This window comes from Anabrus simplex, chromosome 1 (assembly GCF_040414725.1).
Source record: "Anabrus simplex isolate iqAnaSimp1 chromosome 1, ASM4041472v1, whole genome shotgun sequence".
Classification (NCBI taxonomy): Eukaryota; Metazoa; Arthropoda; class Insecta; order Orthoptera; family Tettigoniidae; genus Anabrus; species Anabrus simplex.
The window spans coordinates 1,692,107,356-1,692,133,103 of NC_090265.1; the positions used below are offsets into that span (position 1 = coordinate 1,692,107,356).

Genomic DNA, 25,748 nt, shown 5'->3' on the forward strand with positions numbered 1-25,748 from the left:
ATCGTCCAAAGCAAGTGCTATCTTCAAAATTGTGAAGGATGAACGCAGGTCATATAAGATAAAAATTCACATTTAAAATAAGAGTAGTAAAGACAACACAGAGAACTTTAATTTGAGGGTTAAGGGTTAAATCTCCAGCTGTGGAAACAATTTTTTGGAAAAGAAGAATAATTCTATTTTCCAGGATAGCGCTATTGATTCAGAAGATGAACATTAAAGAAATTAATCATGGTTATAAATTGCTGTTCATTGAATAAAATGCCTTTTCATTTAATATGTCTATATATATATATATACACAATATTGTTTTTCTTTTAGCATGTACTCTTAGCAGTATGGAGTATTTTTTAAGTTTTTTCTCAATGAAATGCTTTCATTTAGATAACTCTGGTTCTTCATTGAAAATCTAGTAAATTGACAGAGTTCTACAACCCGACAAGGCCCAATCTCATGTGTCAGACTTGAGAGACTCTATTATATATAAGAAATTAAAAAAAAAAAAAAAATAATTAAAAGTGTGATTAGATAGAATCTGATGATGTTGTTTCAAGAACAAAACATGTCATTCTGGTGTTAATTAGATGATGTTTTATTTCTTGGGTATTTTCTAATTTTATTTATTCTGAATTAGTTATTAGTTTCAACAGACAGAAAAATTTCATAGTTATAGATTATTTCAACTGATCGTATTGTGTGTCATTTCATGGATCCTCATTGTCCCCCTTCCCGCAATCCTTCAATTTTGTAGTGCATTGGTCTATTATTCTTATTTATTTCAGTCTGTGGATGTCTGGAAATAAACTATAGTAATCTTTGTTCACCTAGATGTAACAAAGTTAGCAGCTGAACAATGGGAAAAGGCAGATCCTGAAGTACGTCAGAAGTTACATGATGAATATAAAGATGCTATGAGAGATTATCTGGAGGAAAGGTTGAAGTATGAGATGTCTCTTACTCCTGAACAGAAAGAAGAGATACAGCAAGCCAAAGAAGATATCGTTGATGCAAAAGAAAGAAAAAAATTAAGAAAGGTATTTTATAGTCTCACAGTTTGTTTAGATTAAGAACCATGGGGCTAAATGTAACTCCATTAAACTCTCAGTTTAATGGACTGTTAAGGGTACTCCAAGTCTGTTAAATCATGAAACTTAAGAATATTATTGACAATTAAAGACTTTCTATAGGCCTTGTATTGTCTGTCTGTTAAGTCATCAGCCTAGAGGCTGGTTGGATCCTCAGATAGCACCACCAAAGGCTATGCAATTATAGGAAAACCACAAAAACCAATGACAGAGCCCAAATGAGGCGTACTAGGCAAGATGAGGAGTGAGGTAGTTTGCCATTGCTTTCCTCACTGGACCAGAAGGTGCCACTGCAGCACGACTGATCCTATGAGCAACACCTTTCATAACACTCTGACACTGTTTGTGCTCCAAATGTCATTACTCAGCACCGCTCATACCCCAGCAGCTTCCATATTGTCACAGCCATGGATGAGACTGGGACTTTGGTGGAAGCTACACTTTGCTCTGGCCTGTGCCAAGAGACAGATACAAAGGCCTTGTATTAATATACTTTAATAGGAACGATTTCACATATGTATATATTATATATCATTTTACAGTGGATTTGACTTGTAAAAAGCGTGAAGTTTCAGTTGCTTTCCATTGTGATAAGTACAATCTATGAAAGAGATAATGTTGTCCACGTGTTTTCTAACTGATTATAGTTTTCTGCCTGCTGAAACAGTTTCATCATCACACTCTTCTTCGTCATCAGCTTTCTAATCGCTTTTTGTGATGTGCCACATCTGATAAAACTATTGAGAAATCACTTCTTAGATGACAGTATTACACTGTCTGGAGGGAAATTTGTTGATAAACATGTTGTCGAAAAATCTCCTGTTACTGGATTGTGGTGAAATTAAACTGTGTCCCAAACTTACATCTCATCATTTGCCTGTTTCTCATAGAAACCGTCAGCATGTTTATCATGCATACCCGCTGTTCTCTAATCATGTCGCACAAGCTATCTCTTACCTTCTGCCAGACGAAGAAGAAACTGCTAAGTTTATAAGTAAATTGAGCAAATTCCGTGCATATATTTACAACAATCACTTGTGCGCGCCTGCGCATTTGCACACACACACACACTCTCTCTCTCTCTCTACAACAACTGCAGGGTGTTAAAGAATAACATGCCATAATTGCAGGGGTGGATTCCTCACACATATAGAAAGACAAAAGTGTATACATGTGTCCAGAAATGCATATTTTCGGAGATATCAGACTGTTGTGGGCTAGCTTGCATGATTTTTATGGATGTATACTGGTTTACATCTTTCAGGAGGTGTTCAAAATGTCCACCTTCTGGCATAACACAGGCTTCTGCTTGTTTTCAGATGGAGTTACGCACATGCTGGAGTATGCCCAGTGTTGTACATATGGTCTGAAAGACCCTTAACATTCCGCTGCGAAATGTTGCTTCATCCTCTACAGGCATCGCGAACACCAATGACTTCGCATAACCCCACGCATAGAAATCCAACGAATTAAGATCAGGTGATCGGGGAGGCCAAACAACTGGTCCAGCTTTATCAGTCTAGTGACCAGGGTGATGTACATTAAGGTGTCCACGGACATTGCGACTAAAATGTGCAGGGGCGCCTTCATGTATGAAGTACATCTCCTGACGTATTTATAGTGGCACATCTTCTAAGAGAGCAGGTAGCATAGTGTGTAAGAATTACTTGTAGGCCTCCCCTGTCAGGTGGTTGGGAAGTCCATAGGGTCCCAGAAAGCACTCACTAAGGATGTCAGCCCAGATGTTGCTGGAGAACCTCTGTTGGTAATTCCCTTCAACAATGGCATGCGGTGCGGCTCCATGGCTAAATGGTTAGCGCACTGACCTTTGGTCACAGAGGTCCCGGGTTCGATTCCCGGTAGGGTCGGGAATTTTAACTTTATTCGTTAATTTTGCTGACACGGGGGCTGGGTGTATGCGTCGTCTTCATCATCATTTCATCCTCATTACGACGTGCAGGTCGCCTACGGGTGTCAAATCAAAAGACCTGCATCTGGCGTGGCAAACTTGTCCTCGGACACTTCCGGCACTAAAAGCCATACACCATTTTAGTGGCATGCAGAATGATATCTGCCCATACATGCTGGTTATGGGAGTTTTGAATGCCATCGCATGTGAACGTTGCCTCATTGGACTATAATACCAATGCTGAAGAATGCGGCTGTGAAACACAGTGTTGGAGGAACCATTGGCAGAATGTTAGTCATGCAGGAAAATCCGCCGGTGCTAGGGCTTGGACCCACTGTGTAGGTAGTACGGATACAGTTGGTGTTCCCTCAAAAGTTGCTAAATACTGACATGAGGAAGGTGCAGCTGTCTATCTAAACTCCTTGTGCTGCCGTAAGAATTTGGTGCACAGCTTCGAGAACAGGTTAAACAGGGGCAGGGGTAGTGGATCTTGGCTGGTGCCAGGTGCAGGTGTAAAGCTGCTGTGTTCACGTAGGCGGCAATGGACACAGTGAAATGTCTTTCTGTTGGGGCAGTGACAATTTGGATATCGTTCTTGATAGAAACGATGTGCCTTCACTGCGTTTCCATCTGCCAACTCGTACAGGAAGTGCATGTCCGCACAATCGGCATTGGAAAACTTGTACATTGCCTGGGAAACAACACAGCTGAATGAGTAGCTGCACTCACAATCAACTTCAACAGCCGCTAAGAAACTTAAGAATCATATGAACACTTACCTACAGTACGTCAGCAGCAGCTATCATTCCTTTAACCAGTCTCCAGAATTGCAAACATACACTTTTCCTCAACGCATTTGTTTGGAAACCACCATAATCCATTTGCAGGTGTTAAGACTCCATTACTTTACAAAGCAAAAATATTAAATGTATCCTCCTAATTCAATACAAAACATAATTCCATCATTAGATGGAGCAATAAAATTCAAACATGTTTCAACTCGTTTGAGCCCTCTTCAGTGAAAAGGGGGGTGAGGGGTGTAAGTAATCTACATAATATAACCTAAAAATGTGCTAAAAACATAATGAATGAACAAATGAAAAACAAAAGAGACAGATGGAAATGAAAACAATAACAATATACAGTACAAAATTTACATCACTAGATGGAGCAATAAATAACTCGCTGAGACAAATAAGGTGAACAAAGGGTTAATATAAAACATAATTGAATCCAAAAAATGTGCTAAACCTAAGAAAATAAAATAAAAGATAATGGACAAAAACAAAACAATAAGTGAGGTTGCGAACCTCTTAGACTAATTTTTTTTAGTTTGATAACAATTCAAAATCAGGACAAAATCACTGTGTTGAAAATTCAGGTTGAAAGTCTGTCTTTGTAGAAACACTATCTCCAAAGCTTGAGAAACCAAGTTTGAGAGGAGACGACATGCCAGGTGAAATGTATGTGATAAGTGATGGAAAAAAAACAGATGAATTTAAATTTTTAAAATAATAGCAGCATTCTCAGTTTTTTCTCAATTTAGCGGTCCTGTTCTCGAAGATTATTTCCGTTGTTGACTAGGTGTGTGTGTGTGCCTTATTTTAAATGGTCAGGAGGGCAGAAACAAAATTGAGAAGCTGTGTTATAGAAGTAACAGGTGCATGGTAAACTGTAAGTGACCATAGTGGAAACCGTCAATGAAGTTCCAATCTGTAATGGAAAAAATGAGGTTGTGTGAGAAACTTGGGGTGATAAGTAAAAAGTGTAAAATGGGTCTGAAGAAAACGTTAAACTTACGGTACTTAAAAAGGTGGTTGTCCTCTCAAACCAGCCAGGCCTTCTCAAAGTTAATGCTTCTGTTTGTATGATCAGGTCTATTGTTGGCTCAACTGTGTTTGTGAGGATGGGAGGAGCGGAGGGGGAAGGGCAGTGCAGGGCTGGTGGGGAGGGGGAAGTGGTAGTGAGTTTGAGAGATGGAGGCGGGATTTGTTTTTATTATAGAAGTTCTGACAAATATATGGAATGAATGTTTCAAGTAGAATGTTCTTTTTTTCGTTGATTTTATTTAAATTGTGAGAGGGGTTCATAAACTGATCTAAATCGATGTGAATGCTTTCAAGAATGTTGAGTAAGGTGCCTTTTTGCTCATAATGCAAGATCTTAAGATCTTTATCTATTGATGTGTATTCGTGGCTGGATGCTTTATGATGTTCACTCATAGCTGAAAAACGATTATATTTGAGAGCGTTGCGATTTTTGGCGTATCTTATGACAAAATTGTGGCCTGTTTGACCTCTGGAATTACAGGATTGGCATTCTAATTTGTAAACTCCGGAGTTCAGATATCTATTATTAATGTTATTATTGTTATTGTTGACAGTGTGTGGATTGAAAATGAGTTTGGAGTTGGTGTGGAAGGTTCTAAACGCTATTTTGATGTTGTGTTTTTTTTAAATATTAGAAATTTGGTAAATGCTACTATTATTGAAAGTGAATGTGGAAAACTTTCTTTAGGAGCGGAATCTTTTTCTAGGGTAGTGTTGGGTCTGCTCTTATATCTGTTGATGATTCTGCTGATGAAGGTTCTACTGAAACCATTGTGTTCTGCGATATTGTAAATAGTATTAATTTATTTTTTGTAATTCTTGCAAGGTAAAGGAACAGTTAACACTAGGACCGCCGGAACATACTGTATACCTAGAACCGCCGATGCGGTCATTCTGACCGCTGTATTCGAATTATTATTTTTATGCTCAATACGTATAGTAACTCATTATCATCGTTTCAGATATGTATTGCTAAGTTTATAAAACATTAATTATGGGATCTAACACGGAAAAGATTCAAAATATTTAATAGTTTTGCAAATGTAATATTTTCCTAATTTTTTACAAACACAAAAACGTTTCTATAAAACACACTTATCTAAAAAACAAACATTGTTTTTACTTCAAATTCTTTTAGTATAAACGGTAAAAATAGTTATTACTCATTATCAGAAAATAGAATTTCTGTAACATTCCATTTAGTGCACTTTATGACCTGAAACTTGTTTGCCAAATCCACGTACCACAACATATTTGTCTCCTTTTCCTTCAGTGTATTTGCACACGCTGATGCAATCCTGCATCTTTAGAAGCAGGAACTACATACCACGACCTGTTATGTCCTTTGAGCAAGAACCACACACTCGCTGTTTGCACTTTCTGCAGGTAAAACTTGTCTTATTCCTGCATTTCCTCATTTGGCATTGCCTATTCTATACATTTCCTTCCACAGGCTTCCTAAATTCGGGTTCTGTATCCACAGACTTAGGTTTCAATCCCATGTACCCCACACGAAGCTCCACTGCTAGTTTCAGGATCTCATTTCGGCGACTGATCTTCTTCCCTGTCAGTGTTTGAAAATGATCTAGGAGTTGAAATGAAATGGCGTATGGCTTTTAGTGCCTGGACGTGTCCGACGACACATGATGAAGACGGCACGTATATCCAGTCCCCTTGCCAGGGGAATTAACCAATTTTGGTTAAAATTCCCAACCCAGCCGGGAATTGAACCCGGGACCCCTGTGACCAAAGGCCAACATGCTAACCTTTTAGCCATGGAGCCAGACATCCAGGAGTTGATAGCTGCCAAGTCAAGAATATTCTGAAATACATGAACAGGCCATCTTCGTGTAACGGATCGAACAGTATATTTTCTTCCCATTTGATCTACCATGTCCACGTCATATTTTGTATTGTAGTAGAAGTCTTCTGTTCCGGGAATCCTTTTGGGATTAGCTTGAAGTTCAACTTCTGAATGCTAAGTACTGTATAGAAGGATGTTCTTGTTTCATTTTCCTTGACAAACAGTAAGTGTGTCATTGGAATGTTTCAGGAGAGTTGAGTTGTAAAGACTAGCTTTCATAGCCTTCACAGCTTTAGGAATTTCTCTCCTTGATCGTCCAATGGTTCCAACAATATTTGAACCATTACTGTTCAACTTCTTACCAAGTTTCACTGTTGCAAAGAAAGTTATCTGTAGTCACTTTTCGCCCCTTCTTTTGAAACAGCTCCACCAACTTCATTACTACACTTTCGGGTAGAGCACCGTCATGTGGTCTGAGATTGTCTTTTCCTAGGTAAGGAAACCCATTGCACGGAAACTTTGAGTCAACGTTCACAAGAAGCCAAAATTTAATTCCAGTTTTGTCTGGTTTGTTGGACATGTACTGTAAGAATGGACACCTTGTTTTGCTTGGAAAAAGCTGCTCATCAGCAGGCAGATTTTCACCTGGAATACAAGACAATTGACAATTTTCAATGAATTTGTTCCATACTTTTGATACTAACGCAAATTTATCAGTTTTCAAACGTTCTAATCTTGTAATTCGACGTCGAAACGCAAAAATCTTTGGATTTCTCGACAAAAATTCCTCATTACATGTTATAAACCTCATTTTAGGTCCGTATTGCAAATTTTACAGTTCAACCATAATAAAGGTGTTTTAATTTGTTCCACCTATTCAGTACTTATATTTTCACTTATAGTGGTTACATAAATAGATCCTTAGTTACATGGGACATGTTTCGCCCTCAATTAAGGGTATCTTCAGCCTAAACACAATCATCAACAATACAACTAAATTAAAAGTGGAAGTTAAAAGTTTAGTCAGTTATTAAAATTCGGAACATAAAAATGTGAAAAGTGATACAATATATAAAGATGCTAATGGAAAACTGTCTTATGATTAAACCATAATCTTGTCGGAGACTAAAACTTCTTCTATTAAAATTCTAATTAAAAACAGTTCATATAAAATATTAGTGGAAAACCAAAGTGGTAATAATATAAAGCCAACGACATGAGGGCGTGAACACAAGCATAAACTTGATTGTCATGAATACAATCTTTCCAAGGCCGCTGATGAAATTCGTCAGCAAGTGAGACAGAAGCATCTGTTGAAAAATTGTAAATGGCCCTTAGCACCGGTAGGTAATAAAATTGGCTGAAACCTTGCCAGAAAATGTCAGTAGATGCAGAAATAATGTTTTATGTAAGTGGAAGTTGTTATTTGTTACCTACTGTTGTGTTGGTTATAATGAAAAGAAACAAATATATTAATAAGACTAAAGAATTCTTTTCTGAAAGTTCATTCACTGTTGTTAAAAAAGACCCTACTCAAAAAATCTAACGCCTTCTTAAACAAACTCTTAAAAATACTTCATTCCTTTTAACTGAACAAGAAAAAACCTAATTTATTAACATGAATCCAAGTCTTCCGACTGCTAAAGCCCTTCCTAAGATACACAAACCCGGCATCCCTATCCGCCCGATCATCATTTACAGACCAAGTCCTCTTTAAAATGCTTCTCAATTCATTCAAAAGTTTCTAAGAAGATATTATCATTTTTTGTCTAAAAAATCTATTAAAAATACTACAGAGTTGATCGAGAATATTAATAAATTTCATATCCAACCTAACCATTCTCTTCACTCGTTTGACGTTGTTAATATGTATCCTAGTATTCAAACCTCTAAATTATACCCTATCATTGAAAACAATTTAGGCAAATACAGCCACCTAAGTGCTTTAGAAATACAAGACTTTATGTCTATCCTGAAATTGGTTTTAAATAATAACTATTTCACTTTCGACGGTATTATCTATCAGCAGGAGGGTTTGGCCACGGGATCGCCGGCTTCGGGCATCTTAGCTGAAATCTACTTGGATTTTTTAGAACATACTAAAATTGATAATAATAATAACTTCATTAATATTCTTTTATGGGCTACATATGTTGATGACACTTTGGTAATCCTAGATGAAAGCACAACAGACGCAGCTTCCACTCTTATCAACTTTAATAATATTGACCTACACATAAAATTTACGCTCAAATCTGAATCTGAACGAAGAATAAATTTTTTTAGACTTAAACCATCATTAGGCAACTATATTCCTTAAAATTCAACATCTTCAGAAAGCCTACCCAAACATCTTCCACTATTCATCAAGTTTCCTCTCATTCGCAAATCCATAAAAGAGCGGCTTATAATAGTATGGTTCATCGAGCCTATACGGTCCCAATGTCTGAAAGTGATCTTAAAAAAGAATTGAACAATATCCGTATGATTGCTAAACTCAATGGTTACAATAGTTCTTTCATTGAAGGTATTATCAATAAATACAAACATCGTCCTATAACCACTCTGAAAAAAGAAAAACCAAAAATTTCTTTATTTTCTACCTTTACGTTCAATAAAGATATTTATAAGGTCACTAATGTTTTTAAAAAACATGATGTTAAAATCTCCTTCAGAACAAACAATAATAATGCTAAAGTCTTACACAACTCATCATCTGTTAATAGAACTAAAATCTGGTGTATATAGGGTCAAATGCAACAGCTGCAATTCTTCTTATATTGGACAAACAGGAAGAAGCTTTAAAATACGATACTTGGAACATGTCAATGCCCAAAAACACAATAAATTTTCTGCAGTTGGTCAACACATGAATGATTATAATCATAAATTTACTGACATTAAACAAGATATGGTAATTCTCAAAGTTATGAATAAAGGACCCCTCCTTAACATAACAGAGAATTGCTTTATAAATCTAGACCAATATTTTAATCCTAATTTCAATCTTAATGACATTTCCAAAAAATCAAACATTCTTTTTGACCTGCTCATTCAACTTTTCAGACAATCAAAATCTAATATTAAAGGTCCGATTCTTCATTCTATTTATAGTACTTTTCTTAATCATTCTTCCATATTCCCACATCCCTCAGTCCCACCCTAAAATAAAATAAAAAATTAAAAAATCCTTTTCTTCTCCTTCCTTTATTTTTCTCCCTTCACCTCCTCAAGTTTTCCTTGCATCTCACCTACCACCATTTTCTCTCTTCAGCTTATTACAACATGTGTCAATTCTCTTATGACATAAATATTTTCTTCCACCAGACCAAATATTATTTCCTTACTGTCATTTATTCAAAAAAAAAAAAAAAAAACCTTTTCTTCACCTTCCTTTATTTTTCTCCCTTCACCTCCTCAAGATTTCCTTTGAACCTTACCTACCACCATTTCTCTCTTCAGCTTATCACAACACGCGTAAATTCCCTTATGACATATTTTATTTAAAAACATTTTCTTCCACCTGACCAAATTTATTTATTTCCTACTGTCATTTATTCAGAGTCAATTGTATGGTCCGCATTGAACTGCGAATTTATATCCACCTTTATTTAACTCCATATATGTTATTCTGCCTCGTGAAACATCCATCGTCCTTCAAGATTCCAGAAGCAGAAGAGTTTTCTTCTAGTATCTTACTTCGCATCGACAATTATTTCTAGTTTATAAACATCTTGAGAAGACAGTGTCACGATACTTTAATTTCAATTGATCTCTGAATGAACAACATCATCGCTTGAAAACCAGCTTTTTTCGATTTCCACTTTCACAACTTGTCATTTTTATATGATGCACGGGACCTTTTTTTATGGATCTCTATCTTTTAACATAATATAGCACTTCTCTGGACTCCTAAGCCTCCACGCGCAACAATTACCTAGTTCCAAAAAACTGAAGAGCCTTTCCAACATCCATGTGTTTTGACGTCTATGAATACCTTAAAAAATTATGTAACTTCTTCGAATATACAACAGCAAACTCAAGAAGCCAGCATTCAACTGATAATTCTTCTTTATAACATCTTTTAGTGCACACTGGACTTTTAATACTATACGGCGCACTGAACTTTATTCATAAATAAACAACATAACTTCCGCTCAGTGCTTCGTCAATTGGAAGAGTTATCATTTTTAATATTTTGCTGCTCAATACCCCACATGGTATGTACTTTTAAAAAACTGTACTTGTGTTTACATTGTTTATTTTTCTTTGATATTTACGCTCTAATTTACTTCGGGCTGATGATGACCTATTACTAGGTCGAAACTAGTCCCTATGTAATTTAAACTATTTACATTTTGTATTGAAAAGGTGGACCCAAAATAATATATTAATTTACTCTATTGTAATCACAGTTCAATACGGATCTATCATTATGAAACTTATTTCTTTTAATGGCAGTTGATGGGTATTACTAATCGACAATCGTCTCCAACATCGCCTTCGAATGTCTACGAGAGAGCTTGCAAGTGCACATAGCGAGAAAACAATACCGTACCAAAGATGAACAATTGCAGTTTGTGACAAACGTTTCAGTTTTCTTATTCAAGCAGTATCACCTAACCTAAGTTAACAGCGTATGTACCATGAAAACATATATCATACGCCAGTAGAATAGTAACAACCTTCTCGCTATAAATTTACAGGATAATAGCCTTTGCGAAATTTAACCAGATCTGAGAAAATATAAACTGACCTCTGAAATCAATGATGCACTCTGCCATATCTTGAGGTGTATACTTAATTGCAGTGTTTAGCATAAAATTAAGCAATCGTTACCTTCAGCCTTTATTTTTAACGCGTTAACAACTGCTATCGGACGTGTTATTTATGGATTTATTACAAAAACACATTCTCTTTCATTTTCATTTTCTTCACAGAACAGCAGTCGATGGGTATTACTAACAGACTCCGACATCACCTTTGAATGTCTACGAGAGCTCGCTAGTAGACATAGCGAGGAAATGATACCGAAGATGATCGATCCCATGCATTAATATCGGTAACAGAAAAAATCGTGCACGCTTAATCGCTCGTAATAATGGATGCCTCAGTAATATGGCTCTCGCTGTAACCAAAGGATAATACACAGTTTAACATAGGAATTTTGAAAGGACAGACAAAATCTAATGTTATAATGGGGTTCTCGTTATATGCCGTACTCGCTATAGCGGACTTCTACTGTATTTATAAAGTTAAGTGTGAATGAGTTTTGTGTAGCAGTGTTGCTGTCATTAATTCGTTCCGAGAGGTAGAATAAGCTACTGTGTGGTAGCTATCTGGGAATAGACATGGTTTTTCACAGGTTCCCAAAGGATTCCATGGCTTGTAAATTTTGATTGTCTAAATGTGAACGATTGGACTTGGTTAATTGTAAAAATGCATATGTATGGAGCAAAATTTTTATTTCTCTGATTATGAAGATGACCTGAAAAATATTTTGTTAGGATTACCTCTAAAAGTCAAGTGCTATCCCATCTCTGAAACTACCAGATCATGTGGAACAACAGGATCCAATGCATTTGAATTCGGCTTTGTGACTTAAAGTAAGAAAACTTGTTTAGCTGCCTTCAAAAGACTGGAAAATGCAAGCCCAAAGAAACCATGCACAGACATAGAAGAAACTTACTTCTATGGATATCTCCACTCAAGAAATGAATGAGGACTGTGTTCACTGTATTCATTACTACCGATTACTCAAAGAAAATTAATCTTTAAAGAAAACAGTTCACGCTTTGAAAGCAAACTTGAATGTTTTGAAAGAAGAACAATGGAAACATTGTAAAATAATTACCGTTAAAAACTGGAGTCATTGCAAAAACATTCGGAAGTATCTTGGTAAGGCACAAGAATTGAAACGAGAATGATGCGTCTTTAAATGCAGAAACGAAGAAGACTGTTGTTTGTCGAACTGGCTTGCCCTACTGTTCACACCTATGCAAATGCAGTCACTGGTACGTGGAGGAAAAATTACTTGATGGACAAGCGAAGACATTTCCCATTCAGTAATGATAAAGGTCTTATCTTCTTAAGCTACCCACAAGGTCCTAGATCATTTCCTGGGGGATGCGCATCCACTCCTCTTATAATGCCAGTCTCATTTCCCTCAGCATGTCAAACTTTTGATGTCACCTTTTTCCCAAGCATATCCCCTAATGGTGCTCAACGAGACTAAGGTGTTCTCTTTGTCTGGTTTTCAAATGCGCTTTCTGGGAGGTGAGACAAGAATGTTCCATGTCTAGCTGAGCCCTGAATATTCTAGTAACCTATCATCGAGATATAAATACAAGGCTACTGGAAACTAAAGTGAGTTAGAGGGTCGAATGTGTAGTGGATGTTCCACCAGTCATTGTTGGAGTTCGGTAGTCGGACTGGGGTGACAGTAGTGTTGGTTGCCGCCAGTGTCCCACCATTGTCAGGGTATCTGAGCAGAGTACGTTGTGTCTACTGGGATGTTGTTCATGTACCGATGTGGAGTGAGAGATTGGAACTTGATGGCAGAAGTGCTGGTTGTTGTCTGTGTCCTGCTGGAATCAGAGTATCGTTGCATACCTAGCACAGTTCTAGCATTGTACTGCCTTGGAGTACTGTGAGTGTAACTACCATAGGTTGTGGACCGCTGTATGGTCAGTGTGTGGAGCAACTGTCCTAAGTGTAATTGGAACAGTGCTAATGGTTGTTGTTATGAGGAGTATTGCCCTGTTGGTTAACACTATTGAGCTGTTGCTGTTTGGTTGCCAGTGTTAAGTATGTGAATTACTGGACTGTCTCTGAAGTCATACCGTACCATCGTGTGTTTTGGAGGTCAGTAGCCCTGTGTTCAAACCTCTGCATGCAGCTGTATGTGTGAAGGAATGTAGCTGGCAGGAGTGAAAGTGGAAGGCCTGTCAATAAAAATTATAGTCTCGTTCAGATAAAGACTGTCCAGCTGGAGTCCTGCTGTGAGAGACTTGTAAATAGGCATCAGTTAGTGAGTGTGGTCATTCATAGTTTAATAGAATTGTTTGTGTACATATGTGTGTGCATTTATTGGGTCATCTTGAAATAGAGTGATAACGCAATGTTCTGTTGACACCCCCTCAATGTATTGGTGCACATTCAGAGCACCTGTACCAAAGTTAACAAGCGGCATTTGCACCTCAAAGCTGATGTCACTGCAAACCATGGCAGAGCCACCTTCAAACGGCATCCTCTCGGAGATATTACAGGGTGAATATTGCTGCCCAGTCCTCTATACTCTCTTCCATCAGATGACCAGAGAGACAAAATAATGACTCATCTTTGAAGAGCATCAGTGACCACTGGTCCACAGGCCAGTCCAGACCAGTGGCGGGTCTTCTTGACCACAAATTGGCTTCCAGAATCCTTCTTACAGGCTTCTCACTTACAGCAATGTTTCTTACTGGGCTGGGTTGTAGTAGTGTGGTATTCTTGCAAGCCCAATTTTAGACAGTTTTAGGCTTCCAACAGCCTGATTCCTGTCGTCTCTGATAGCTGTCAAGTTCACAGAATTCACTCGGAGCATGCTGGACACTACCGAATGACACACCAATTACAATACTGGCATAACAAATGTTTTGTCCATCCTCAATTAACATGATAGCTGTTGCAATGTCTTCACAGCTAAGAAGCGTCTTTACTCAACAAATCTGAAAGAAATCATAAAGTTTTGATATTTGTGACATTTGATATGTTCCAGTATCACAAAAACTTTTGAAACTTAAAATTTTTTTTACTGTCTGTGGGTGCAGTAAAATCAGTATCTCGCTCTTAAAGAGTGGAAAAGCAGCAGATGGAGTGGCATTTATGGTACCTTATCTTTAAAATTTTTGAATATTTGTTTCTTAGCTCACAAAACCTCCCTAAAGGCCTTAATCTTGCCAGGTAAAATAAAACATTACTAAACTAAACTAAATAGAAGCCATCTCTCTATGTTGATGTTTTTTGTTTCCAATTCCATTTCTGCAGTGTGGTGCACTTTATATTTTTGCCAGTTGATGTATATCGGAGAGCTTTGTATTCATTATTTATATTTGTTGTAATATTGTAATTGAATCATTGAGTAATGAGAATTATTCCTTGTCTTAGAAAATGAAGGAACTGGGCAAGCCCAAGAAACCTCCAACAGGCTTCATAACATTCTTCACCGAGAGATTGTCTTCCAGAGGAGACATGTCGTTCCGGGTAAGTTTATTTTCTTAATTTGACCTATTCCCATAGTCACGTGTTTTGTTTAAAGCAAAATTATGTTTGTTATGTCTCATGATAATCAGTCTCATTTAAAGAGTAGTAGAATAGTCGTGAAGAATTTTATAATATTGCTGTGTAAAAATTCTTGAGGTTATTTTAAAATCATATAGCATATCATCTTATCTGTGGATCAGCGGTAGAGCTGCCTCTGTGGATCAGCGGTAGAGTGTCGGCCTCCGGATCCCAAGATAGCGGGTTCAAACCCGGCAGAGGTAGTCGGATTTTTGAAGGGCGGAAAAAAGTCCATTCGACACTCCATGTCGTACGATGTCGGCATGTAAAAGATCTCTGGTGACACATTTGGTGTTTACCCGACAAAATTCATTAAATCTCAGTCACAGACGCCCAAGAGAGTTTCGGTTTACTCGGTCTGCCATCTAGTGGGCCTAGAGTAAAACGGAACGTCGAAATTGACGAGCAGACAGCCAGATGGCGTCAAATTGAAATGTCTGCACACGGTAGCTGAGGCCATACGATTATTATTATTATTATTATTATTATTATTATTATTATTATTATTATTATTATTATTATTATTATTATCTTATTTGATTTAATATGGTAGAATGAACAAGCAAATTAATTCACTATCTGAACCTATTGTTAAGAGACTACACTTCTTGAGATTCTTATCTTTCTATTCTCCAGCATTTTGTAATACTAATATACTGTATTTCTTCGAATCCAAGACGACCCTGAGTGCAAGACGACCCCCACTTTTTCCTTCAAAAAATTAAATCAGACTTAAAAAGTGCTTTATGTAATCATAATTTTATTTATAACAAATTTCAAATTTAATTTGCGAAATAAGATAAATTCCCACAAGTATTGTGTAAATCCTACGTACCTCTAATCATTTCCATTAGAGGTATCTGATACTGCCTTTGAAAGTTCAGGAAATTCCTATTCAAAAGCCCGCATTCGTATTGCATTACGTGTTATGGCTATTCCGACCTTGCATTTTTTGCTGATGTACCTCACAATTTCATGTTTGACTTCTTTAAAGCATCCTTCTTGTGGGCCACTGACTGCCTTTCTTGTAAAGTACACATTTTTAGACTACCTTTATGTCTTCTCGCCAGTGCTGAACATTGGCTTTAGTTAAATCGTATTTTCTTGCGGCTGCAGAATTATACTTTATTTCCATGTATTTAATAACCATTAATATAAAACTGGCATCATAGTATAGAAGAGAACCTGTTGATAATTTACCAGCAATACTTGTTCCATGTGTTCTAACAATACGATGATCCATCACGAAAGTTCTTACTAAGCCTCAGGTACAACCAGCTGCCACTAGACGTCGTGCTTGCTGGCTTTGGCGTGTTTTATAACCAATAACTTAAAACTGGCATCATAATATTGACAAAAATCCGTTGAAAATTTGCCTGCAATATCTGTTCCACGTGTCTCTACAATATGACAATCCATTGCGAAAATATTTCTGCTGTCTATTGATGTCTGAAACGGGGGAGGAGCTTATAGTCAGCTCTTTCCAATATGGCGGCGAAATAGTGACGGGAAGTAAACACGACAGTGATCGGGTTTGCGTCTGTGGGATTTATTAAGTGTTCAAAATGTCTTTGGTGCCGTATTCACAACTATGGAGAGTTGTTGGAGATTTCACGCATCCATTAGTGGAAGGGGAAGAAATATTCAAGCATAATTACTTGATATGTGTAAGTATAAAGTTTGAAACAGAAGATGAAACTGGTGTTGCAGCATTGTGTTTACAATCATCCCACATCGATTCAAAACCCCACAAAGTTAAGGTTGTCTTGAACAAAGGGGGTGAAAATGTGAAGTGCAACTGTATATGTAAAGTGGGTTTGTCAGAGAAATATCACCGTTGACACGCTAATTCACCTTAACAGTTAAGCTACTGTAATTTTCCACTCTTAGAGGGTATGGACTAATTTCTTGTTGATTTGGTCCATGCCAAAGCCTTAGCCAGGTGACTGGGGAGTTACCTGTTTCGTAAACTGTAATCTTGGGGAAGAAATAAAATAATAATTCTACTAAGTAAATGTTGTAAAGCAGATAAATCCTAGGTGTTATACAGACTTGTGTTGGAACAGCCTACATTTTTTCCATCAGCACAAAAGTTAGAACTTAGAACCGACAATAGTAAGTTTAAAAATTATAACTACCTACAGAATATTCAGAGCAAAGTTTGAAAATTATAATTTAAGAGTACTATAACCTCTACAGTCACAGCTGTTTGTGGTTGAATACTTGGTTTGTCCAATTCTACCAACTAATTAGGTTATGGCTTCTAATTTATGATGACTGGGCGAGTTGGCCGTGTGGTTAGGAGCGTGCAGCTGTGAGCTCGCAACCGGGAGATAGTGGGTTCGAACCCCACAGTCGGCAGCCATGAAGATGGTTTTCCGTGGTTTCCCATTTTCACACCAGGCAAATGCTGGGGCTGTACCTTAATTAAGGCCACGGCCGCTTCCTTCCCATTCCTAGACCTTTCCTGTCCAATCGTCGCCATAACACCTATCTGTGTCGGTGCGACGTAAAACAAATAGCAATAAAAGCTAATTTATGACGGCAAAATATTACATATTTTCTTTCATTGATAGAAGTATTTTATAAGCAATTTAAATGCAGTGCTTAATTACTACCAGTTAATTACTCACATGTAGATAGTTAATTTACTGTCTGCTGTTATATATATGAAGAAGTTTACAAAGAGCGGATTACATTCTATGTGTGGCACAGAAGTATAAGGCTACAAGTTTATCAGTATTTTTGATGTAGCTAAATCTTTGTGAATAAAAATTAGCGACAATAACTACTGTATCAATGAGTACAATAAACAGTACCGGTACTTACGCTGTGGAAAGAAGTCATCTTCACGAAAATGCAGACTGCACACTGTCATGTATCGCGTAACGCGTTTTCCAATTGACAGCGCAGAAGCCCATCTTTCTCTCTGAACTTTTTGTACAGGAAAGTAGTGAAGAGATTTTGCACCTGTTTTATACGATTTGCAACCATATGCAGAGCAGTACCTCCTCAAATTTGACGATTTTCTTTCTGTTTCCATCACAACGTCAATGCTTCGCCATGTAAATAAACCTCACCAGTCACTATTTTGCAGCTTCAACATTCTACCGCGTGGCTGCGCCATCCAACTTTTCTGACATCAATAAAACTGTTACTTTTACTAAGCGTCAGAGGGTGTAGACGCGTTATAACTCTGTCGCTGAGTAACCGTGGCCTTTTTAAGAATTCTAAGGGTCGCATCCTTACCATTCCAATTCAAATGACATTTCCTGTGCAACTGGGGCGCAAAAATATGGTACATTACGGTCATCCTTGCAATTAACTCAAGAGAGTAGGCCTAATATTTCAATGCTATTCTGTGGATTTGAGAAATGTTTTTGTAGAATGTCATTCTGTCTTCCCTATTTTCTGAAAACCAGTGACGTTACACAGAGGCACTGTACATTCGACTTCAGTGGCTAGCGATGTATAATAAATAATACCAATATAAATAGTCTGTTATTGGACATTATAAATTTTCAAGCTAACTCATTCTTGGTTGCCAGCGTTTCGCCCTCGTGTGCTAGGGTGGGCTCATCAGTTGGTACCTAGCACACCTACCAATACGCTGTCTAGTGCATACCGTGGAGGCCACTGCGTAGGCTAACTGGAGCCACCGGCAGTGCCAATGCACTCAGATGATATAGATGTTGATTCCCATAGGGAATCTGAAATATTTGTCCTGAATGAGTAAATTTATAATACCAATATAAATAGTCCGTTATTGGACATTATACATTTTCAAGCTAACTCATTCTTGGTTGCCAGCGTTTCGCCCTCTTGTGCTAGGGTGGGCTCATCAGTTGGTACCTAGCACACCTACCAATACGCTGGCTAGTGCATACCGTGGAGGCCACTGCGTAGGCTAACTGGAGCCACCGCCAGTGCCAATGCACTAAGAGACTTTGTCTCATCACTAAAAATTGATGCCTGCTTGGCCATCAGATGATATAGATGTTGATTCCCATAGGGAATCTGAAATATTTGTCCTGAATGAGTAAATTTATAATACCAATATAAATAGTCCGTTATTGGACATTATAAATTTTCAAGCTAACTCATTCTTGGTTGCCAGCGTTTCGCCCTCGTGTGCTAGGGTGGGCTCATCAGTTGGTACCTAGCACACCTACCAATACGCTGGCTAGTGCATACCGTGGAGGCCACTGCATAGGATAACTGGAGCCACCGGCAGTGCCAATGCACTAAGAGACTTCGTCTCATCACTAAAAATTGATGCCTGCTTGGCCATCAGATGGTATAGATGTTGATTCCCATAGGGAATCTGAAATATTTGTCCTGAATGAGTAAATTTATAATACCAATATAAATAGTCCGTTATTGAACATTATAAATTTTCAAGCTAACTCATTCTTGGTTGCCAGCGTTTCGCCCTCGTGTGCTAGGGTGCCGATGTTGAAGGTCGAGTTTTATGCACGCGCGGGGTTTGAAGGGAAACAGCGTGTTCATTACTGTTTCGTCGCAAATGCAAGACCACCCGTGATTTTTCACATGAAATTCTTAAAAAAAACTTTGTCTTGAATTCAGAGAAATACAGTATTTATTATTGTGCCCTATCTTCTACAGTTGGTTTCATAATACATCGACCAACAAAAAATTGAAGTATGTTTAGAACTCTTAGTAGGAAACTCTGTAAAATATAGTGTCTTAATTTCCTTTTTAAACTGGAATGCATTGTTTACAGTGCCAGATCCATAATATTTGGACCCCTCTGCCTAAATTAATAGAAGGTCCCTTTACACAGGAAAATTGTTGAAAGCGGTAATTGCACCTATCTATAAGCAAGGGAACAGGAAGGATTGCAACAACTATCGAGGTATCTCATTGATTAGTATACCAGGCAAAGTATTCACAGGCATCTTGGAAGGGAGGGTGCGATCAGTCGTTGAGAGGAAGTTGGATGAAAACCAGTGTGGTTTCAGACCACAGAGAGGCTGTCAGGATCAGATTTTCAGTATGCTCCAGGTAATTGAAAAATGCTACGAGAGGAATAGGCAGTTGTGTTTATGTTTCGTAGATCTAGAGAAAGCATATGACAGGGTACCGAGGGAAAAGATGTTCGCTATACTGGGGGACTATGGAATTAAAGGTAGATTATTAAAATCAATCAAAGGCATTTATGTTGACAATTGGGCTTCAGTGAGAATTGATGGTAGAATGAGTTCTTGGTTCGGTGTACTTACAGGAGTTAGACAAGGCTGTAATCTTTCACCTTTGCTGTTTGTAGTTTACATGGATCATATGCTGAAAGGTATAAAATGGCAGGGAGGGATTCAGTTAGGTGGAAATGTAGTAAGCAGCCTGGCCTATGCTGACGACTTGGTCTTAATGGCAGACTGTGCCGAAAGCCTGCAGTCTAACATCTTGGAACTTGAAAATAGGTGCAATGAGTATGGTATGAAAATTAGCCTCTCGAAGACTAAATTGATGTCAGTAGGTAAGAAATCCAACAGAATTGAATGTCAGATTGGTGATACAAAGCTAGAACAGCTCGATAATTTCAAGTATTCAGGTTGTGTGTTTTCCCAGGATGGTAATATAGCAAGTGAGATTGAATCAAGGTGTAGTAAAGCTAATGCAGTGAGCTCGCAGTTGCGATCAGCAGTATTCTGTAAGAAGGAAGTCAGCTCCCAGACGAAACTATCTTTACATTGGTCTGTTTTCAGACCAACTTTGCTTTATGGGAGCGAAAGCTGGGTGGACTCAGGATATCTTATTCATAAGTTAGAAGTAACAGACATGAAAGTAGCAAGAATGATTGCTGGTACAAACAGGTGGGAACAGTGGCAGGAGGGAACTCGGAATGAGGAGATAAAGGCTAATTTAGGAATGAACTCGATGGATGAAGCTGTACGCATAAACCGGCTTTGGTGGTGGGGTCATGTGAGGCGAATGGAGGAGGATAGGTTACCTAGGAGAATAATGGACTCTGTTATGGAGGGTAAGAGAAGTAGAGGGAGACCAAGACGACGATGGTTAGACTCTGTTTCTAACGATTTAAAGATAAGAGGTATAGATCTAAATGAGGCCACAACACTAGTTGCAAATCGAGGATTGTGGCGACGTTTAGTAAATTCTCAGAGGCTTGCAGACTGAACGCTGAAAGGCATAACAGTCTATAATGATAATGTATGTATGTATGTTGAATAAAAGAAGTATTAAATAACTAGGCTTACCTTAATTCTTTTTTTCCTTTTTTTTACAAGTTGCTTTACGTCGCACCGACTCAGATAGGTCTTATGGAGACGATGGGACAGGAAAGGACTAGGAGTGGGAAGGAAGCGGCCATGGTCTTAATTAAGGTACAGCCCCAGGATTTGCCTGGTGTGAAAATGGGAAACCACAGAAAACCATCTTCGGGACTGCCGACAGTGGGGTTCGAACCTGTTATCTCCTGAATACTGGCTGCACTTAAAGCGACTGTAGCTATCGAGCTCGGTTTATCTTTAAGGAGAACACAACACAAAAACATATATTTTGTTTTTCATTGCTAAATATGTTATGGGAATGTAATAACAATGCTGTTAATCCGGTGCCTCTATGTCCAACCATTCTCAAGTTATGTGCGGAAGTAATAACTGGTTGTGACGTCACTGCTCTGTAGAGTCTACCTGGCAGCCTTGACGCTGGGAGTAAACTCGCGCAGTCTTTTCCCGCACTCCATCTGCTACTGCCGTGTTCTTCTGTTGCCAGTGTTGGTGGGCTTATTTTTATTTATAATGGATGTAAATATCATTCGTCCGTATCAGTATGAGCCAGAACAAACGACGTTTGCTGATGTCCATTCAGATAGAGATCTTGATATGGATATGCTAAACACTACAGGCCGTGCCAGCACGCGAATTTGGTGTAAATGTAATGAGTGTACCATCATGGATACGGATGAAGAAAGTGTATGCTGTTGTGAATTAGACAATGTAAAAGCTGTGAAATCTGAGAAATTTATGTGTATAACAAGAAATCCCTCATTTACAAGGCTTTAGACCGTGAAGTATTGACAATGACAAGGCATAACGTGAGCTTAAAAACAAAGAACATGGCAAGGAAACATTTACTGACAGCTTTAAATCCATCAAAAAGAAATTGGCGTTTTATTTGTTACAAACAGTTCACTTCGTGGGTAAATTCATGGACTGCGATTGGTAAAAAGAACAGAGTTGTCATACCATCATGTGTTGTCAACACCATAAGGAACACATTTCCGGAATTCGATGGCACCTATGTGGGCTTCAAGCTGTAAATGAAAAAATGAAATTAAAACAGTAGAATTATGTAAGAGTTTCCTAAGCTTGTTTGTATGATAAATATAGATAATGTATTATTTTGACATGAAGTATGGTACCTCATTTATTGTTGCGCGTGAAATCGTGAGAAGTGCTTCTTAATCAGGTCGTCATTGGAAGGTTGAGGTATTGGAGCGATGTTTTTAGGTAGTGACAGAACCATTGCTTGATCTTCAGGTGAGGCTCTACTATAGTTAGTTTGCAAGATATTTATTTTGTTCATTATTGCCTTCTTCCATCCATCGCTTGACGCCTCGTATTTCTGTTTTATCACCCAGGCTCCTGTTAATTTTGAGTACTGAGTTTTGATACCAGCTTTCAATTTATTGATGTTCCAATTATAGTACAATGCAGCAATCACTGACCTGAGCTTTAAGCCTCTGTACGAGAAATAAACTCTTTTAGGAGCGTATTTCAAACGACGGTTGTGATAATTTTCTAGGCTTCCGGTGTGAACGTAGTGTTTTATATGTTCCACATTTAAAAAAAAAGATTTGTGACTGAAAATGGTGTTGAATTCTTTTAATTAGGCTACTGATATCTCAAAAATGAAGATGTTACAGACGTGAAATTTGATATTTGCTCAGGCGGCAGCGTGCCGGCCTCTCACAGCTGGGTTCCGTGGTTCAAAACCCGGTCACTCCATGTGACATTCATGCTGGACAAAACAGAGGCGGGACAGGTTTTTCTCCGGATACTCCAGTTTTTCCTGTCATCATTCATTCCAGCAACTCTGTCCAATACTTAATTTCATTTGTCATTCATCGATCATTGCCCCAGAGGAGTGCTTCGGCAGCCAGCACAATTCCTATTGTCGCCACTAGATGGGGCTTTATTCATTCCATTCCTGACCCTGTCGAATGACTGGAAACAGGCTGTAGATTTTCGATGTACTTATTCTGATCATAAACTGATCATTTTTAATCTTTTCTGGGTTCGTTTTCAACAGCCATCTTTTCCTTCAGAGAACATTCTTAGATTACAGTAGATTCTCCTGGCATATAAATAAAAATTTAAACACATTTGAAATAAACGATAGGAATGAGATTGACCATCAAATTGTTCACCTCTATAATAAGGTCAATAATGCATGGAAGTACGTCATTCGTATCGCCAGAAATCCCGCACACTTGCTGGTCACATTGTCAACAATGACAATGGCAGCAGATGTAATTTACCGCCAAGTAGTGGTCTTGCATCTTGCTGTGGGGTCCAGAACATCTATTGTAATAATAATAATAATAATAATAATAATAATGATGTTCTGGACTGTCGTCAAATGTGCGGACCGCTCTGGAAACGCGTCCTGGACGGTTATGACTAAGAATGCAGTCCAGGCGCGGGTTCAGTACTGCCAAAGCACCCAAAACGGCACTACGCCGGATCTCCTGAAGGATTTGATCCATATTAGAAATGCTTATAGGAAAAGATGGCGAAGATTTAGGGACCCAACTGACCAGGTGGAATACCTGGACGTAGCCCGGGAAGTACGAAATCGATTGCTGGAAAGAAAGATTGAAAAATGGGAGGAACGTTGCCATAATCTCTCAGAAAACGAGTCAGATCGCGAATTTTGGCGGATTCTCTCAAAAAAGGAGTCGGATCGCGAATTTCGGCGGATTATACATAATAAATCGTTAAGCATTCAACTATAAATTTCAGTATAATACCGTAGCGAAGCACGGGTATCTTGCTAGTGACAAAATAAAATTATTTACTACCTTGAATACTGATTTCTAAATACATGGAGATACATTTTGTGGGTGGTCCATATCAATATACATGTTTGTTAATGTCATAATTTTTAAAATTTGAAATTCTTAATTTTAAAATGCTAAAATTTACCATCTCTAGTAATGATCTTCACCTCTACGGCAAGGAGTAACCAAGTTTTTGTTCAAAGATAGTGCAAATCGCAAACCACCAATCATCACAGCCAAGTGCCTGGATATTATAACACACGTCTTGAATGCATTTAAGATAGGATAAACCTAAAACGAATACGTTATCTGATGAGTCCTAGTATTTACTGTGCACTGTCTCTTCTGGTATGGTCTAGAACAAATTTGTTACTCTCATTGACCTGTCTCAGTCTCATCCTTGGCTGTGATAATATGAAAGTGACTTGAGGTATGAGCGATACTAGTAATGCCATTCCTTATGCAACCAATCCTTGTTATGAATTGTGTGAAAGTGTTGCTCATAGAGTTGGTTGGTGCAAGCATTTCAGTGGGCTTGGCAGAAGGATATGTAATGGCAACAGCTGGCTCGGTGAGGAAAGCAACAGAAAATGACCTCACTCCTTATTTCCCTTACATGTCTCTTCAGTGACACCTAGGCCATCTGTAACAGCTGATGGCGGAGCTGTTGAGGATCCAACCAGCTTTCAGGCTTAATACTCGACATGCAAGACCTTTAAGATGTTGTGTATAGTTTGAAGTTTTAAATTTTAGACATGATCTCATTAAAACAATTAACATTTACATTTATTATGTTTTTTAATTTACAGGAATTTCAGTTGAAAGTAGGCAAGGAATGGGAAAACCTACCTGAGGAGAAGAAGCAGAAGTATCAAATTGAGAGCAAGCAGGCAATGGAGATCTACAAACGAGAAGTACAGAGCTGGGAAGAGAAAATGATCCGCTTGGGCCATATAGACGTTGTACGCAACGAAGCCTTGATCGAACCCAAGACTCGTCCCCGAAGTCGAACACAAGATGCGGCTAAGGTAGACGAATGAGGGCTAGCGTGTCCCGGGCCAGGTGGTGCTCAACTCTCCCCTGACAAAAGTAGTCATAAATCAGGTGTACAGAACTTGATGGACCGGGACACGATTTATGAAGTGTGCCCCAAACCTCCTTTACCATGTGATACGAATGTACCCAGAGTGAGTCACCCTCCGCCAGAGGAAATAGGCATGTTTGAGTTAAAAGATGCAGACGTTCCTTGTAGTGCAGAAGTAGAGAAACCAGTGAAGAAAGATAAGAATCAAAGTAAAATGAGCAATGATATGATTGGCCCCCTTGAACAGCAAGTTAATAAAACAAGTTCTAGTGACTCAAAGAAAGCTTCAGCAGAACAAACTGAAAGTAAGATTCAGAAGCATCTTGTTTTAGTTTCATTTTCTGTTGTGTGTGTTGTTTTTTATCTTCTAATGTTCCTGTAGTGAAATGTGTGGTTTTTTTTTTTACATTTGTATGTTCGGAACGAGAGTTGATTTTGTAGGCTGTGTACATTTTTACCTGATTAGAATGCCCTACTTTTTCTTTTTACAATTCTGCACTTGATATAATGCAGAAAGAAATTTGTTGTTTTTGAATGAATTTTATTAGAGAGAAAAATGTTTTAAAGTAAAAAAGCATGCTGTCATTGTTATCCTGATCATAACCTCCTTTGTGAAACCATTCATAGAGTGTACCATATCTTAAATCATATAGTTTAAGGTCTTTCCATTAAGTA

General features: G+C 38.1%; 1 protein-coding gene across 1 annotated transcript in view; it reads left to right on the forward strand.

The window, feature by feature from the left end:
- Window positions 1-25,136, forward strand: part of LOC136881950 (transcription factor A, mitochondrial) — a 46,195-nt gene extending 21,059 nt beyond the window's left edge. Inside the window, exons 3-5 of the mRNA XM_068225669.1 lie at window positions 826-1,031; window positions 14,773-14,868; window positions 24,799-25,136. Of these exons, the coding sequence (XP_068081770.1) occupies window positions 826-1,031; window positions 14,773-14,868; window positions 24,799-25,029 (533 nt within the window). The 3' untranslated portion in view covers window positions 25,030-25,136. The remainder of the gene's footprint in view (window positions 1-825; window positions 1,032-14,772; window positions 14,869-24,798) is intronic.
- Window positions 25,137-25,748: the final 612 nt, after the last annotated feature.